At 41.7% G+C, this 18999-nt stretch overlaps 2 protein-coding genes across 5 annotated transcripts in view; one reads left to right on the plus strand and one right to left on the minus strand.

The window, feature by feature from the left end:
• pak5 (p21 protein (Cdc42/Rac)-activated kinase 5) overlaps nt 1–8054 on the minus strand; it is a 64925-nt gene extending 56871 nt beyond the window's left edge. Inside the window, exon 1 of one of the 2 annotated variants that reach the window (XM_058614289.1) lies at nt 7876–8054. The gene's annotated coding sequence lies outside the window, so the exon portion shown is untranslated. The remainder of the gene's footprint in view (nt 1–7875) is intronic. The other variant, XM_058614290.1, reaches the window with a different exon arrangement.
• Nucleotides 8055–14845: 6791 nt separating this feature from the next.
• LOC131444084 (galectin-3) lies at nt 14846–18966 on the plus strand. 3 transcript variants are annotated; one of them, XM_058614223.1, is made up of 7 exons: nt 14846–14920; nt 15685–15731; nt 15943–16581; nt 16677–16765; nt 17162–17333; nt 17595–17689; nt 18142–18230. In XM_058614223.1, the coding sequence occupies exons 2-7, from the start codon at nt 15690–15692 to the stop codon at nt 18143–18145; spliced, it is 1041 nt and encodes a 346-aa protein (XP_058470206.1). In that variant the 5' UTR covers nt 14846–14920; nt 15685–15689; the 3' UTR covers nt 18146–18230. The 3 variants fall into 3 exon arrangements, with proteins under 3 accessions (XP_058470206.1, XP_058470204.1, XP_058470205.1); XM_058614221.1 differs by lacking the exon at nt 17595–17689 and having other exon boundaries at nt 14854–14920; nt 18142–18966; XM_058614222.1 differs by lacking the exons at nt 14846–14920; nt 17595–17689 and having other exon boundaries at nt 15681–15695; nt 18142–18966.
• Nucleotides 18967–18999: the final 33 nt, after the last annotated feature.

Here is an 18999-nt window from a genome sequence, read left to right on the forward strand (position 1 = left end):
ACCATGTGGGTGAGGGAGCTGGGGGTTGGTAATAAATCAGGCTGAGCCATAATGACTGTCCTTATTCATGTCTGCTTTGATGAAAATCCACCTGACTGATCTCAAATCACAGACCAAAACAGACAGAGCTTACTGACAAATGTCACTGGCAACATGAAGGAAAGTGTGTAGGAAGAAATCAGATGAGAATAACTTGTACTTGTCATGTTTTGATAGAGCGTAGAACTCTCCCAGGGGAGAATTTCAACAAATGAGACATAATTTATGACGGTTTTCCCTGCACTGAATCCTGATTACAAACATACACATGTGCGGCAATTAAAATGTTTTACGATCTCTATAAAGTGATTTATCCGCAGTCCATTCACCGGAGCACTGTTCAAATACATCAACCACATTAAAACATCAAAAAAAAACACTGAAGTGATCACTGTGGAACAATGACCATGTTTACACAGCCAGAGTCATAAATACTGTCTCACAATTCATTTCAAAAATGGCTGTCTTTGTCCAGTAAGATATGGCTTCTTCTTCTTTTTCTTACACTTCATATGAAACGAGGTGCAGCGTGCAAGACGTGGACCCATCTGGACGCCTGCAGCTTTTAAGAGAGAGGCTGAGAGGACTGCCAGGATTAACGGAAAGAAGTGAGTAATTATAGTGAAGGACCTCAACAGCGTTTTGCTGCGCATAAGACCAACTGCTGCCTTCCGTGCTTCAGGTGATGAGTTTGGTTAATGATGGTTGGCTACGCGACCTTTCATTTTTAACAGGACTGTAACTAAACAGCAGGAGCAGTGTTTTAAAAGCAGCAGTGGAAACCACCCTCGTAGTTTATTTAACTGAGCTGATGTAGAGAAAAAAAAACGGGGCTGAACATTAGAGATATGAGAAAGGCTGTTGCTAGATTGATGATTTTGTGTTTAATTTATTAATTCATTCATTCATTCATTCATCCATCGTCTACCGCTTTATCCTCCACGTGAGGGTCACAGGGCTGCTGGAGCAAACCCCAGCGGACATAGGCTCGGCGGGGTACAACCTGGACACGATCGTTGGTCCATCGCAGGACAAACAACAATCCACTCTCACATTGATGTATGCAATTAACCTCTGTGTGTTTTTGAACTGTGGGAGGAAACTGTAGAACCCAGAGAAAACTCACGCACACACAAGGAGAACATGCAAACTCCATAAAGCAAGGCCTTCAGTCCGACTGGGTTGCTGTAAGTCACCAGTACTAGCCACTACACCACCATGTGTCCTGTTTAATTTATTAATTTCCTTAAAATAAATGAATTGTCATTTTACTAACATATTCATGCGATCCTTATATGATAACATTTCTTAAATGTTGTAGGAACGACGCGCTCCATGTCTGCCACTGCATTTCTTAAATTACTGTCCCGAAAAGGGAAGACCTGGCTCTTGGTTGTAGTATAAAGTGGACCATAAGGACAAAGCACATACAAGCGTAAAAGGCACAAACATTAAGGGAAACACACTCGGCTGCACCCAAGAAAAGCAATAAATACCAAAACATATAAATAGATTACACACATGCAACAAGAATAGCTACACCAGAAGTGCTCTGGGAGTCTAAAGGGAGTAATATGTGTCGCACACAGTAGATAAAGGTATGTACTTGTGTAAAGGCTTGACGGTTTTTCAGATGTAAAGTATTCATTATTATTATTATTATTGATAGTTTATGTTTGCAGTCCAGCTTCTGAGATGACCCACTGCGATATATATTTATATATATATATACATATATATATACAGTATGTACGTATACGCAATAATATACATGATCGTTGTGGGCAGAGAAGTCAGATCTAAAGCTCTTTGGTAATTCAGCACTGGCTCAGTTGTCTGTAGCATTTAATTCCTTTAATAAGATAGAATTTGCTCTCAGATATTTGTTGCCACCAGTTTGTCTGAAGGTAAAACTGAATAAATGATTAAGACACATTTTATTGGACAGTTTACATACAGCGCTGCTTATATAAATTCCTTAATTCTAATAAAATAAATGCATAAAAACACATCAGTGTAGACTATAATAACTGTACTGTAGCTTTACTTTCTATTGAAGGTTCAAAAACAGGAGAATCTTCCACTTTACTCACTGTCAAACTCTGGGGGGAAGGTGAAGACACAGCAGTTGGAGTTTGAAGGCTGCCCATTCTTAACAGCTATCGCTTTAATAGCAATTAAACTGGTATTAAGCTCTGACAGGTTAGTGCAGCAAGTGCATACACACACGTTTACAACAGACTTATGTCTCTACTAGAGAATCATTTATTGCCAACATGGAGAGACGCTGAGACACGCCGACACTCACATGCACCGACCACATCATACACACACACTTTCACAGAAATAGTACGACTCCCTCAGCCTGGAGCGAGGTGGACAGAGCTGGAAGGGCCAGCGCTGTGTTGGGCAGCAGCAGCGGCAGATGCAGCACTCAGGAGCCCGAGGGCATCAGTGGGCATTCAAGCTTCACTGGGCCTCTTCATCAGTGCCCGTTGATGTCTTGGCCCCATGACCAGTGACACACACACACACACACACACACACACACGCAGACACATGTCCAACACAGAGCTTGTCAGGCTTTTTTTCAGGCCTGGACAAGAGGAGGATTTGAAAAGAAGTAGAACAGCCTCATTGAGTGAAGACACACACGAGCTAAAGTGAGAAAACCGAATGGTTAAGTGTGAGTCTTCTAGCAAGACTGAGCAAGTAACTAGGTCAACTCACTGTGTGTGTGTGTGTGTGTGTGTGTGTGTGTGTGTGTGTGTTCATGCGTGCTCCTCAGTCATGACTTCACTCATACGAATGTGAACTCCCATTTTGAAGCATCAAGATTCGCTATTTGGCCGACGCCATGTTGACGTTTTGCACATATATATATATATACATATATATATAATGTATATATATACACAGTGTGTGCAGCAAGCACACACCATGACAATCATGACACAGCTCAAATATAATCAACATTTGGCACAACCATGACTGGGCTCCTACATGTCAGACGGCATCAAATCTTGTGCAGATGCACTTTGATGCACTTTTATTACGACTTATAATAATAACCAGATTTACAGTTCAGCCGTCATTTTACAGCAAATTGGATTCACAAACGACATTATGAACACATGACGCAACTTCTGTACCACAAACTATAATTATATGATGTATCTCAGCGTGGAAAGACAGAGGTACACAGACACTGGTCTCTGTCCTTATTTCTCTGAACTGCTCTTTCTCCTCTGTCATCATGTCTCCTTCAGTCGCTCTGACTCTCTGTGACACTGACATGCCAAGTCATGCAGAAAACACAAGGGAAGATTCTTTTCTTTTCTTTCTTTTTCTTTAAATCACAGGTCAAAAACTGAAAAATGCAATAATGTGGGACACAAGTGCCGACGTCTGAAGATGAGTCGGCGGGGGGTCTCAGACAGACAGACAGACAGACAGACAGACTTCTCTGCTGCAGCTGAAATGAACAGAAGTGACAGAAAGAAATTAAGACTCCCGACACAGACAGATATTCAGTCTCACCTTCTACATTTCCTCTGCAATAAGATTATTCCCTTCATTGACTCTCTGGTTTCTGCCCTGCTTCTGATCATACTGTTCCTCCTCTTCCTCCTTTCCCCTCATCTCTGTTCTTGACTTCACCATGTCTACGCTGCAGTCCTCATCTCCCGTGTAAATCTGCACTTCCTCATTGTTTCTACTTGTGTCTTATTTATTCCACCATCTTTCTTTCCTCTCCTCCCGTCGCTCTGGACCTTGTTTGCATGCTCCCCGGCTCTGCTCCTTGATTAGAAAGATCGACCATTGCAAGTCTGCCAGACACTCCTCGGCTGACCATTGACCAATGAGTCTTTTGAGAGGCTCCCATATAAATAGAAGCTTCAATTACAGATAACACATTCCCACTCATGCATATCAAACACTATTCGACCACAGAGAAAGACGGAGAGAAAGACGTGGCACGTGAGGTCAACGTTGAAGGTTGAGGAAGCAGCAACATTAGAAAAGACGTGCACAGCAAAGCCGAGCGCCATAGTCTTCTTCTTCTTCTTCTTCTATGGCCAAATTATTCAATGTATGACTCCCGCTGGCTCTTACGTAACCTTGACTTTGTGTGAGCAACGCGGGCAGGCTGCCTCCTCACAGACCCCGGGAGCAGTCTGGTGCAGAGCCATCGGGACTAAAATAGTTGGTCATGTGTTCATTATCGTTATCCGTCCTTTAAGTGCTCACCCCGTATCCAGAAACATTAAAGAGAAGAGAAGCTTCGAGTGGGTGTGTAGGTGTTTGTGTATGTGTGTGTGTATGTGAGAGAGTAACAGAGAGCAGAATACGAGGAGAATGAGGTTGTGGGATTGTGATAACTTCAAAGGTTATTTTTATTATTATTATTACTCCTGCAGGCTGAAGCCATGCTCTGGCATCCCTCAAGCTTTGATCATTATGTAGAGCTGTTGTGCTCGGTTGCTGGCACTGAATACATTACACAGCGGATAACCAGGGAGCATGCAAACAAGCGTTCACACACATTGACTCAGCTTCTTCTAAGTCCCCCCCCCCCCCCCATTTTAAAATAACACACACTCCTTCATAAAATGAGCACCAGGGCTGCAAACATTAATCGATGGCATCTATTTTGATAATTGATTAATTCATTTCTCTTAATAATTCGTAATTAAATGAATACATTTTGTATTTAGTTCACATTGTCTGATGGTATATCTAGGCTGTATATATTGTTTTTATTTAATTGTTTCATGTAGGGGTTAACACTCGTTGGTTGGGGTTAGTTAGGATTAGTTTGCATGTTCTCCCCGTGTGTGTGGGGGTTTTCTCCGGGTTCTCCGGTTTCCTCCCATAGTCCAAAGGCATGCAGATTTGGGAATTAGGCAAATTGAACACTTTAAATTGACCGTATGTGTGCAAGAGTGAGAGTGAATGGTTGTCTCGACATGTGGACCTGTGACGTACTGGCGATATGTCCTGGGTTTACCCCGCCTTTCTAAAAGAAGGAAGAAAAGGAAATCTTTATTGTCATTATACAATAACCGTTTTTTTTGATGGGGGGAGGAAACCAGAGAGGCCGAGGAAACCCACACAGACACGGGGAACTCCACACTGCAAGGTCCCAGACCGGGCATTGAACCCAGCACCTTTTTGCTGTGAGGCAACAGTGCTAACCACTACTAACCACTGTGTCCACTGAGATTGGCACAGCGCCCTCATGTGGAGGATAAAGTGGTAGAAGATGAATGAACAAATAATTGTTTCATTAATTGATGACGAGTCATAACTATCAAAATGGTCATTAGTTGCAGCCCTAATCTGGACCAAAGGATACAAATGTTACAAGCATCAATGACACTCCAGCACTCAGACACAAAAGGAACAGTGGATACATGGACTACTCATCATACCGAGGAAACCGTTCTGTCTGGAGGAGCAGAGTCAAAAATGATAAAAAAAATAATGATGTCATCAACGTTATGTCAGCAACTCTGTAAAAAAAAAAAAACCCTGCAATATAACACTGGAGGCGTCGTGTTTAAAGGATATGGTTGTTATACAGTACAGCTGGGATTTACAGAGAGCTGCTTCTCAGATGCAATATGTGGGGTCTACCTTTTTTTTTCTGGATTTCATGGCATCATCTGCGGGATCAATTCTTTACCATTAATTTTTAATCAGTCTCTCACAAGCACCCTACTGTAATCCTACATTACAACCAAGAGTGCCACTTTAATTTGTGACCGGGAGCAAAGGGCTTTACTTTTACAGCATTGATCACAGGCCGTGCTGTTGTTGTAAGAACAGAGTTCAGCAGGTGAGTGCGAGTTTAAGCCCCCTGAGGTCAATTTATCCACGCAATCATTGTATGTTTCCTGATTTAAGTTATAGCACAGCAGTGGCCTTTTAATCAAAGTCATTAACTGCTGTTTCTTTGAAAATGCCATACACGGCATCCATCCATCCATACATCTTCTACCGCTTTATCCTCCATGTGAGTATTGTAGGGGAGCCAATCTCATGTGACATTGGGCCATCACAAGGCCACCATTCAGAGACAAACAATCATTCACTCTCACAGCTACAGTCAAATTAACCTAATCCCCAATTGTGCATGTTTTTGGACTGTGTGAGGGAGCTGTAGTACCTGGAGAGAACCCATGCACACACAGGGAAAACCTGTACCACTGTGTGATCCCATACACTGTAGGTATTGATATGTGTTATTGTTTGCAGGGCTGCAACTAATGATTGTCTTCATAGTCCGTTCATCTGCAGATAAAATGCCACAAATATGTTTTGGCAAGTCCAGACCAAAACGACTAACTGCTCCTTTAAATGATTCGACAAATGTCAAGTGCTGAAAAACGACCGCAGACATCATTATCCAGCCAATTGTGAAAGGTTAGTCTATACAACAACAAAAAAACATCACTACTTTTCTGGATCACATGATGACAACGTCAAAGAACCAGCGAGTTTCTGTCACATCATTCAAAGAAAAGAAATAATCCAGTTGCTGGATTACGACTATGGACGAATGAGAATCTACACGCATGTGTCACACAATGACAACACATTTTCCAATGAGACACTGACAGGTCTGACACCAGTGAGCTCCATGTTCTATAGGACAGGACTTGCTCCTCCTGGCAGACTTAGAGCTTTTTGTGCAGCTACATGTTATCATTAACCCTATTAATAGAGTGTTGTTGTGAGGGCGATTATGAGCTTAGAAGGGGGAACCCCGGCTCACAGCCACCACTTTTAATTTTCTTCTACACATTCTAATCCAAAAGCCACATTGAACTTGAAAACAAGCCATATGTTCCTGGCCTTACCTGGCCAATGCACACACACTAACACACACACACACACACACACACACACGTATCTCTATACTTGTGAGGACATTCATACACTCAACTACATGCCTTATCCTAACAAAGTTGTGAGAACCGGCTGAGATGTCCTCACAATGTCAAAACGTTGATGAAGTTGAACTCATATTTGAGCTTCTGCCTTATTAGGACCAGGTTTTGGCCTCCACGAGGACTAGTGTTCCTGACAAGGTCAATGTTTATGCCAGAAAAGGTCCTAAAGAGGCAACAAATACATGCACACACACACACTCTGAGTCTGGTTGGCTGCAAGCAAAAAAAAAAATACATGCAGTGCGAATACATGTCTTGCACTGTCATCATCACTGACATACAGTGGAGCGGTGCTGCAGCAAAAGAGATGCTGTGACAGTGGGGGAATAAAGACATTATAGCAGCAAGAGAGATCCAAGTCCCTCAACTCAGCACTGGGCATCATCCACGCACTGAGACCCCACTGTAGCTGCATGTTCAACCCACAGCCATCGACAACAATCCCTCGTGATTTAAGCAACAGTGACAGCCTCCAAGGAAACCGTGGCACAAACACAGGCCTCCACACACACAGTCTGCACGGGAGCATGCATAAGGTGTGATCATGCCCACCCAGTTCAATACCAAGGACAGCGGTCGACGCACGGAGGGAGCCTGACAGCCATGACAACACATGATGACTTATTCTGTGCAAAGACGCATCGTAAGCAGCGACACTAACCTGCCCGGAATGACACTGCTGTTTTTCCACTGCAAGGCTTCAACCCGCAGACACAAACTACAGCCTTGCACACAAAAAAATCGCCTTTCCACAGCGGCTTCTTTCCCTCCTGCAAGAATCATCAGCAGCAGCAGCAGCAGCAACGACAGCTGCTACATTTCTAACCATTTGCACCGCGTCAAAGCGCATATGTCGCATAAAATGCTCCGGACTTACCTGCTTGTGCTGGGGCTCGAGGAGCTCACATGTCCCGCCGCTTGTTTGTGTCTGTGACTGAGGATAGTGTTATTATGGTGGGCACCGTTAAGTGTCTGCCAGCGCCATGTTATTACCACAGTGAGTGGAGGACTGTGCGGGTTGTGTGCGCTACATCCGGGCTGTTGGAGAGAGCGAATGAGCGCAGAGCGGAGAGGGCGGAGAGGAGAGGAGGAGAGAGGAGGAGGAGAAGGGAGGAGAGCACCTGTGACAGCCAGCAGCAGCAGCAGCAGAGAGGAGGACTTCCACTCACATCCTTCACATCCACCCACACCTGAACACACAACCTGGGAACCACCTCCAACTAACTGTATATATATATATATATATATATATCAGAGTTCATGTGCAGGTGCTTATCCTCAGTGTGAGAAATGTTGGATTGTGCTTGAAATGCTTCAAAATGCAACTGCATTTCCTTAACAACAGACACTGACTCCTTCAAACACATGCAAAAGAAACATGTTGTTGTTTTACATCACCTTGAGGATCTTGTTGGTATGGCCTGTATACTTTATGATATCTCTGTTTTACTCTCTTTTAATTACCTCCTTTTAACTTTTATATTCTGTTGTGGGTTTTATATCTGGAATTGTCTTGTCTCTATGGAACTATTTGTCCTATCTATACCGCTATCTTGACCAGGACTCCCTGGAAGAAGAGATCTTGTATCTCAATAGGACGTTCCTGGCTAAATAAAGACTAAATAAATAAATGAATAAACAACAAATAGGTATCTACCAAAAACAGTTTCCTTATTATATGAAGAAATAAAATAAATATCAATAGATCAAAAGTTTACTCAACCACCGACCATGTGATGATGTTCAAAACCACTTGAACCACCTTTCCTAAATGATTGAATATGGCTGACTTAAAGGAATACTTCACAGATTTGCATTTAGCTTTGTATTACTAGAATGTTTGGAAAAATTGTGCTTCCCAAGCTCAGTTTCCCCTGAGTTGAGAAATATCTTCATTCTTTTCTTTGTTACGTGTCCACCAGTGACACTTGGTCCTGTTAGCTTAACTGTTAGCAAAGATGGCGGACACTGTTTACATTCTGGGAATGAGCTCTCGTCTAAAAAGTGCAAAATTAGTGTTGCAGTTTCAAACATCGGACCAAGTGTCACTGGTATCCACGTAACATAAAAAAGAATGAAGATATTTCTGGACTCAGGGCAAACTGAGGTTGGGAAGCACATTTTTCCAAAATACTAGCCCTATTCTATACAAAGCTAAATGCTAATGGGTGAAGTATTTCTTTGAAATAAAAGTGTGTTGTCATATAATTCCACTATTACAAAACATCATTTTACTTGTTCCTAACACAATACAATCTCTTTTCATGTGATATTTCGAGTATACATGTTTAGGAAATTTGTATAAATCTATAACTTACCAGAGCTTAAAAATGGACACTGACTGCTGATTTCCCACACAAATCACGGCTCATTCCACGTCATAAGTTCTTGGTTGGAAACCAAATCTTATCAAAAGAAGGGAAAATATAAAAACTGCTGCTTGACCACAGCAGCAGTTTTTATATTTTCCCTGGTTATTATCTTGCCTCAGAATCAGATAGATGTGTAAGTAGAACCTAAACCTGGTGTGAAGCCCTAATTAAGGTCATTAGTAACACCTGTGTTGGTCCTATCTAATGTCAAAAATGGCCACTGTGAAAAAAGGCCTATTACAACAGGTTTATTCATGATTTTAAGTTTTTGCATCACTGGATGGACATAGTAAAGTATAAAATACAAGATCCCATGGCATTATACAACGATTAATTGGGGCAGTGTTTGTTTACAGTGGAAAACTCTGCTCTCATATACAATTTGTAGTATTTCCTTCAATTCTATTCACTTGGGAATTTCTATCTCGTACACACACAGAGACCTTAAAGTTTGATTTTGACACAGGGACAAAGATCTAAATATTAAAAATCATGTTTCATTCTCAACTAAACAGAGTCATCCCGCTATAAACTGCATCGTTATCTCCTGCTACTACAGAGTACAGGTCTATGACAGGCATGAGTGCGTGTAACTTAAGTGTTTTTGAAGTGAGGCCAGACACAGACTATACAGCCCCAGAGCTTAGTGGGTCGTCCTCTGCCATCTCTGACATTACAGTCCTCATTAACATCCCCCTCTCTGTGTCTGACGTGCCATTTGTAGCACACGGCTGGCTCTTACCCTGACTACGGCGAGTGAATGTTAAAAGTCAATTTCTCCCACTGCTGCAGAAGAGTCCTTATGTCTGACTGTTTGGCTTAGTGTGGGGGGGGGGGGGGAGAAGATGACAGAGGACACAGAGCACCCATTATTATAGCAGGCCTAGCTCCTCTGTGTTGTTAAACATAGGGATCATTGAGGGAGGTGCCGTAACATGTCCTCCGACTCAAGCCTTCTCCATTTTTGCCACTACAGTGAGAAATCCTGCCAACAAAAATCAACCAGAAGTTAATTTCTCCTCTTAAAATACATGCAACATCTAACCATACTGTATATAGAGATGTTTGCGAGAGTGGACATCCAGTTTCCATGTTGACACATTCTCCCCAACCAGATCTATTTCCTGCTCCAGTGATTTGTCTTGTTGTGATGATGCTGCTCGCACCATGCTGCCTCCCTGTCACCCATAAATCCTCATGGGAAATGCGTGAGCGCAGACTACAAGCGTTGGAAACGCCCCCTCTGCTCAGGACTACACTCTTATTATGGCCTTTAATGACAGCCACATCTGTCCTGCACATACAGTAAATATTATGTGTATTAAAGATGGTGTCTAGACTAGGATAGTACGTGGAAGGCCAGAGAAAGCTTCTGTATTATGTGCTTTGCATATTGCTTAAAAATAAACCTGTGTTTTTACAAACAATTTACCAGTTATAGACTCACCTGACACCTGACCCCCAAATATAACACTTGACTATCAATTAGTCGCTGGAATATGTAACATTTTTTTTAGTAATTTTCTTAAAAGCTTCGGGGGAGAGTGAAAGCACCCACTTTTCATTTTAGGAAATTTGGTTTGCTGGCAGACGTTAACACGCAGGCCACATGAATCCAAATCAATATTTGAGGACATAAAAGTGATATAAAGAGTATACATGAAGAATGAGTGATGAAAAATGGCCTAATCAAGCTCAAAAATATATACAAATCACTCAAAGCTTTTAAGATGCAAAGTAAGATTGGACACTGACATGTAAAATACAAGTCCTTCCTGGTAAAGATAAGGGTTACAGAGATGCTGTGCAATTAAGATAAAGTATTCTCTTGGTTTAAAGTCTCATGTTAGTTTTCCTTCATGGAACATGAACCAAAATGATTGTAACACCGTTGTGAGAGTTATTACCCCCATCTAGTGGTGGATTGTGGTCGTGCGCACCTTACTACAATGAATCCAACAGTAACCTGTCTGAGTTGCTGCTGTTTGTGCATGAAACACAAGCCAAACACATCTATATCATCCTTTGTGATATTACAATGACCTCTAGAGCTCCGGATGTGATGATGATTTTAATACAGAGAGAGAGAGAGAGAAAGAGAAAGAGATACTCCTGCTACAACGTGCTGCTGTCCCCATGGCAACTGCAGCAATATTATTTTCTTTGAAACTATCAAGCACACTCTTACACACGCTCTTTGATTGTATCTCTCGTGTTCTCTCACTCTTTGAAAACACAAAAGCGTCTTTAGTAGGGAATTTTTTTTTCCCCCTCTGGGCTGTCAAATATCCACAGGTTATTCAAAGAAAAATACTCCCTTTTTACAGGGTTAACCACCTGAAATGTCACCTATTTGGGGGGATGACTTGTTCCTTTATTCTTTAACCATCCTATAATTTTGTCTTTAATTTTCAGGAAAGTGTGAAAAGGGCGGGATAAGGGGAGATAAGGAGGTTTCTGCTTACGAGTGTTGGAACGGGGCCCAGAGCTTATCAGAGGCTAATGCCTCCACTGTTGCTTCAGAAGAATCCAGCCCCTGCCAGAATACTCTCTTCTGCCTAACAGCAGCACATCTCACCGTTGTCTCATTGGTGAAAACTTCAGAAGGAGATCTCCTGCAAGTGACGTACAACTAAACATGAACAAAATGAGCAGGATTGGTGAGACTTGTCTCCTGACACTGTTTTTGTCCGATTTATTTTGATGTTTTCTGTTTTGGAGAAATCAATCTCTAAACTCCATATAGAAGTCATTTTGTTACAAATATAAATGCTGGTCCCATCGTAGGTCAGACATTTTGTCTCCAGAGTGGAGTTTGAGCTTCTGCTGAGCTCTGTTTATCTACAAAATGTCCCTGAGACACAGTTTCAGGTTGTGCTGATCTAGGTTCTTGCAAGCAGAAATACAAGTTTCTCCAGTAGTTTGGTCATGAGGTCTAACTTCAAAGCAGTGGGTTTTTTTGGCCACATGGGGGCAGCGAAACAAACATCAAACACAGGAAAGACACTTTATCATCTTTTTTTTGTCATGGACCCTGCACAGATGGAGCCTGTGTGCACCTGCTCTTCTGTCCTCTGACCAGGTAAGGGTCCATTTTGAAAGGTATTTGTATTCATTTCATTTTCTAATTTTATATTTTACCTTTTACGAGTCCCATAGCATCAATTCTCAATCAAAAAAAGTGTGTAATACTGCTCAAAAAATACATTTAAGTTGTGTTTTCTGTCATACAGCAGTACATTTTTCACTCAGTTCATTTGTAGGAACATACTGTGACTATTAAACATCTGCACGAGTGTTTGGGTTATTAAAATGAACACATTTAACATGATTTGCCACTGTTTGTCTTTATCAGCCTGTTTTAGTGCATATTTTTAAGGACACAAAAGTCTTTATGTCTTTAAGTTTTTATGATTGAGGGAGGTGGACGTCTGCGTGCAGTGGAACTGCTTTCAGTGAATAGAATAACTGAAATGTCCCTCCAGCTTCTACATTTCGCTGTTCTGGAAAAATAGCAGAAACAGCAAATACAGTGAGAGGAGGAAACAACCAACTCCCAATATTTGCTTTACAGCAGTGGATGAACACACATAAAGGTGTGTTTTTTCTTTTTAGCAACTCTTTGAAAATGCAGTTAAATTGTGTGCTACATGTCAATGTAAACCTAACTAAAGTAATGAATTATTTTAATTCATAACTATGAAGTGGGCCCTTAAATGTCTGTGCACACCACTGCCTTTAATAGTAAACAGTTGCATGTGAACACATCCAGAAGACAAACACATTTAGTCACTTCCTAATCACTTGCTTGTTCCTGATTTCCCTCGTGTGATATGTACAGTCTTATTCCTTGTTTGCCACTATGAAGACAAAGAGAGCAAGTATTAAAAGTTTGCCTTGTAACAGCTTGTAGGAGATCTCATCGTCCCAGATGCTCAGTTGAACAGATTTGATTACTGCTACTTAAACTAAAACACTCACAGAGAGAGAACAGGAGGCTTCCATTTCCCCAACTGTCTCCTGTGTGTGTGTGTGTGTGGGGAATTTAATAATTGAATTATCATCTATTTATGTGGAATGTGTCATATCACATTTCTCTGTGTTAATGTAACCGAATGTTGTCTACAGGATAACTGAAAATGCAGGGCATCTGCTTTTTATTATCCCTCACACACATTTCCAACCTTTAATACACTGATTATGTTGTTTCTTTATTGAGTAAATGATCATCACACTTAATTATTTATATGGAATGATGAGTAAAGTGTGGGTAAAAGATGCTCTTCATTTTCTGTTTACAGATAAACACAAAGATCCAACAGAAAGGCGCTGAATTCTTTGAGGGTTATTATCTCTGCATTCTGAGACGCTTTCTGCCGTTTCTGACATTTTCAGCTCAGGTGACGGCTGATCTAATAACGGTGTGAGGACAATCACCACAACTGTGTGACGCCAACGTATGCGACTGTTATTTGTTATGAAGTTGCTGCCGTGGAGACTCATGTCATTTGACCCTGACGTCGCTCTTTTTGTTTAACAGACGTGAAGCGGTACTGGAACAGGTTGGAGGAGATCCGATGTATCATGCCGAGATAAATATGAAATCTGAAGTGTGAATTAACCTGGGGGTGAACTCTGCGGTGTGGATGAGTGGGAGTCACAGCGGTGAACCCTGACTTCTCTGTCTATCTGCTGTAATTGTGTTACTATAGTGAAGCCCAGACTGATGCCACATGTGAGACAGTCCCATGACTTTTCAACGGTGAAGTGAGCCATTAACACAAAAACAGATCATTGTGCTGTCAGTGGATAGTTTGGGTATAAAAAAATGGGAAAGTCATCCCCCTCCACCACCACCATCACCACCATTCCCCTCTCTCTTTCTCATCACCGTCACACATTGCTCACTTATGGAGGAATGTTGAGTCTCTGTGGATAATAAAGACCTGTTTTATATGAAAAATGCCCAGAATAATACACAATATAAACAAAATAATTGCCTTAACTTGTCTTAGAGATTCCACATGATTTCATATGATAGCTTTAAATGAGCATTTATCTCTTCTGTATCTTTTAATCTCTCTTCTTCCTCATCTCAATCCCCTATTTTCATCCTATTTTCACCCCAACTAGTGGATATAATATGGGTTAGGGTTCTCTGATATGTGCATGTTGATTTGGTGCAAACAGAAATAAAGTTAAACTAAATGAACTAACTAAGTCTAATGGCCTTTATTTTTGTTTTAAAGACCAGTGTAACTTTCCCACTTTATGTTTAAATCTTTTGAGGAAAGACATAACATGAACCCAACCAAACAAAAAAAAATCAGTTTTACATTTTAAATGAGAGGGTAACTTATTGCTCGCCACATATATGACCCGTCATTGTGCCGTGTAAGGATGTGGCATGTCTCTCTGATGAGGTGAGGAGTGACTGGAGTGTCTGGGTCTATAAAAGACAGTTGCTTTGTGTTGGACAGATTCACCTAACCCACACCACAGCCTGCAGCCCTGCTCCTCTGTGCACCTGAGGACTTAAGACAAGAAAAGGTAAATTCTGCTCTGCATTGTAACTGTGGCAGCTCATACGTAGCCACATCATATTTGTTAATATTTCCAAGAATCAGAAACAAAGAAGTTTTTTGACATTTCACATTTGCATTGTCTGGACTGATGTCCTGCTGTTGATCAAATAATATCCTAATACACTGTATGATTATAACTCTGAATGCATAGAATAATATTGGTGTTCATGTGGTCAAAAATGAAGCTTCTGAAAAGTCCTATACTTTAAAAACTTGCATAAAAAACTGCATAATTACAACATTACCTTATGTATTTGCCATCCATGACTAAATTATGAAGTAATGACTAGTAAAAAATGATCTGTGTTCATTTGTATTTCTTATATTTAAATCCTCTGAGCGGAATGTGCAGTCACAAGAATCGTTGTGATTGCACATTCCTCTCTAACTGCACATATGACTGAGAGTCATTGTGTCATCATGTTTCTCTCACAGTGTTTTCTGTTGTCGTCATTCTATTAGTCCACACCATGGCGTCCACTAACCTCTACTAAACAAGATATAAGTCTATGTGGAGAGACAATCATCTACTGGAGAACTATTCTATCAGTGTCTGTAGCATTAAAAATCAACTTAAATAGTTTAATAACTAAGGATTTTGATGTCCCATAATGTGCCATTTCCATTTTCTCTCATCTCCTGACTCAAATCCGTGTTTGTTTTCTGTCTGTTTTGTGTTTTGAGACAAAAATTATGTCAAATAAATTGGTTTTGATCTTGTTGTGACAGGCAGCATGAATGTAAGTATCTCGTCATATCCTCAGATCTCTACACTGGTAAGACTGACACAAATTATTCTCGCTACTCTTGTCTCTGCGTTTTTGCATCTAAATATAAAATGTTTCATTCCTTGCTTATGTTTGCAACTGCAAGTTGGTGTCCTCCATCCTTTCCACACTCTCTCTTCCCCGGATCTCTGTCCTTGCCCCTGACCCCACTCTCCCACCTTCCTCCCCCTCTCCTCCTCCTTCTCCCTCTCCCTCTCAGCCCTCTGATCCTCTCTGTGGCAGCTGCCCGTCCACTGGTTCTGCCCCACAGACTAACAGCCTTTGGCCCGGCCTGACACCATCTGTGACTCCATTCCCCGCGTGGCCGGGACAGCCCACCCAGCCTGCACCGTGCTGGACTGGCCAGCCAAACACACCGTGCTGGCCTGGGACACAACCAGCTCCGGTCTCTGTTCCTGCACCAGTTTCATATCCAGCCTCAACCCAAGTTATGTCACCAGCTCCTGTACCAACCACTGTCATCACCACAGCTCCAGCTCCAACTGCCTTTCCAGTTCCAGCCCCAGCTCCAGTGCAGCCCTGCGGGCCTTGCTGGCCAGGCACCCAGTACCAACCTACACAGTTCCCAGCTCCAATTCAAGCTCAGATCCCTGCTCAAGTCCCAGCTCCAACTCTAGTCCCAGTCCCTACACTTGCTCCTGTTCCTCCTCCCACTCTTGCTCCTGTTCCTACTCCTGCTCCCGTTCCTGCTCCTCGTCCTGCTTCCACCGTCAATCCACGCGTACCAGGATGGCCTATCCACCCCAGTTGGGCTGGTTGGCCAGGCCAGCCTGGATGGCCGGGCCAGAATCCATCCATGATGCCTACACACTGGATTCCACCCACATCTGGGCCTCTAGTAAGCAAGAAATCTCATTTATCTTCCAATGTTTTTGGTTGTCAGGTTGTTTTATGGATCTTCCCTAACTGTTTTGCTTCTTTTTTTTTTTTTAGAGTGTGCCATACAACTTGAACCTGGCCCGTGGAGTGTATGACAAGATGATGATGACCATCTTGGGTCATGTGAAACCTAATGCTAAAATGTAAGTTTGTGTTTGATGGTGTGCTGCTGTAACCCTTCATACCCTGACTGTAAATAGTGGTTATTTGAGTTATTTTAGACTTTTTTTTTCCTCTACAAACCCTACAGAATGTTGTGCTTGGTAGATTATTAGATAGACCATTTCTGAAATACCCAGACCAGTCCATTGTACACTAATAACGCCACTTTCAAATGCACTTAAAGTAATTTTGAATGTCTTTGTGCCCATTTGATATTTGTGTTAACAAGCAGCTGGACAGGTGTACCTAAAGAAGTGGCCATGTGTGTCTATATTTAGTTTTCTCTCTGATTTATTAAGTTGTTTCATTTCAGTTAAATATGAAGTGCATATATCTAAATCCTATGTCAGTTCAAGTCAAACTTCGGTGTCTCACAGGTTCACAGTGAACTTTCTGCGAGGCAATGACATTGCCTTTCATATCAACCCTCGCTTCAGCGAGGGGGGCAAGCAGGTGGTGGTTCGTAACCACAAACTGGGTGAGCGCTGGGGGCCAGAGGAGAGAGAGATGAAGGGACCCTTCCCCTTTGCTCTTGGCAGCCCTTTTGAGGTGAGACTTAAAGAGAGGAACCACAGAGTGGATTCAGTAACCAGGCTTGAGGATGCTGTGTGCAGCACTTTAACAACATTAACCCACTACCACATGTATTTACCTGCAGTTTGCTTTTCTACTCCATATAAATGCATTTTATTGACAGAAGCTACTAATTATTTTAACCACGGCTACATCTGTTTGTGATAATATCTGTACAAAATTCTCCATATGGTGCCTTTAACTGACTCCAGGTGACTTTCTCATGGCTAATGTCAGGCTAACCTTTGGAAAGGTTGGAAAGGGTTGGAAAGTCGTTTGTGCAAGCGAGTCCTAGATAAGGGAGCTGCTGTACCACAGGGAGGCTCCTGGAGGTCAGTGAGGGTCTTGTCTTGCTCAATAACATCAATAACACTTAGGGTTTTACAGGCTTCGCCAGGTGGTCAATGTGTGAGGGGCTAATTCTGTCTTTATGTCCATGTTACAGCTTCAGTGTGCTCTGACAGCACACCTTAAAGCTTTAGAGTTCAACTTTTAAATATAAACAAAGTAAGACCATTATCAAATGAGTTCAGATAATGCTGATTACGGCACTTTGTGAGGAGGAAGAAGCACACCGTGCAAGTAAAGCGAAACAGCTGACTGAAAATGCTCAGCTTTAATTATGAATTTACCTTTCAGGATTGTTGTGTTGAGGGTTTGGTTAAAAATTCACTTTTTTTTAATTTTTTTTTTTTAAACAAAGCTGTGAGTGATATCACTGCCAGCATGATTGCTCCCAGACGTGGTGGAAGTGCGACATCACTGATGATGTGTTCTGTTCCAGATGAAGATCATGTGCACTCAGGATGCGTTCCGAGTGGCAGTGAACAACATCCCACTGTTTGAGTTCCGCCACCGCATCAGGGAGCTCAACCAGATCGACAGAATCAACATCCTGCACGACGTCGTCCTCACCTTCGTCAACGTGGAGACCCTCCCTTAGGACACCACACTTTCACTCATGCAACCACCAACACACAAGACACACACGTGTGTACAGATGTGTTGAAGGACATAAAATGCAGATTTATGGAGATACTAAAGCTTTCCCACTTTTATATCACAGTGTGTAGGGACTTAAAACATGGCTTTTTATGTCATTAAGTATTAATAATCACATGAGCTGAGCTCAGTGTATAATCTGCCAGAATATTTTTTGCACAACTAACCATTTATTATCCTTTTAGCTTTCGATTAAGGAAATGCTACTGCTATTTATTGCGTACAACTTTTCCTATAGTACTCAAAACTGTTACTAATGAAGAATAAAACATGCATCACTATTGTCAGGAAACAATGGAGGGTTTAATGTGGCTGAGTCTTTCTGTTAACTGTAATTATTCTGGAATAAAACTGTCAGTCAGAGATAATGATGATGATGTCTCCACTGTTTATAGTTTCAGAGACAGAGAATTGGTAAAAAAAATCTCTTTCAGGGAAATCTGAAAAATCCAAAACCAGCACTATGAAACCCTTCATAAATGTACAGGAGCATTTAATCTAAACGCAATAATAAGTGCATTAAACTTACAGCTACGTTTGCAATGAGATCCTGTTTGTTGTGGTTTGGTGATATGCAAATAAAACACAAATTTAATCTGCTTCTACAGCTAGTTTTTGTGCTTTTCATGTGACTTCATCA

Source organism: Solea solea, chromosome 17 (genome assembly GCF_958295425.1).
Source record: "Solea solea chromosome 17, fSolSol10.1, whole genome shotgun sequence".
In the NCBI taxonomy this organism is placed as follows: domain Eukaryota; kingdom Metazoa; phylum Chordata; class Actinopteri; order Pleuronectiformes; family Soleidae; genus Solea; species Solea solea.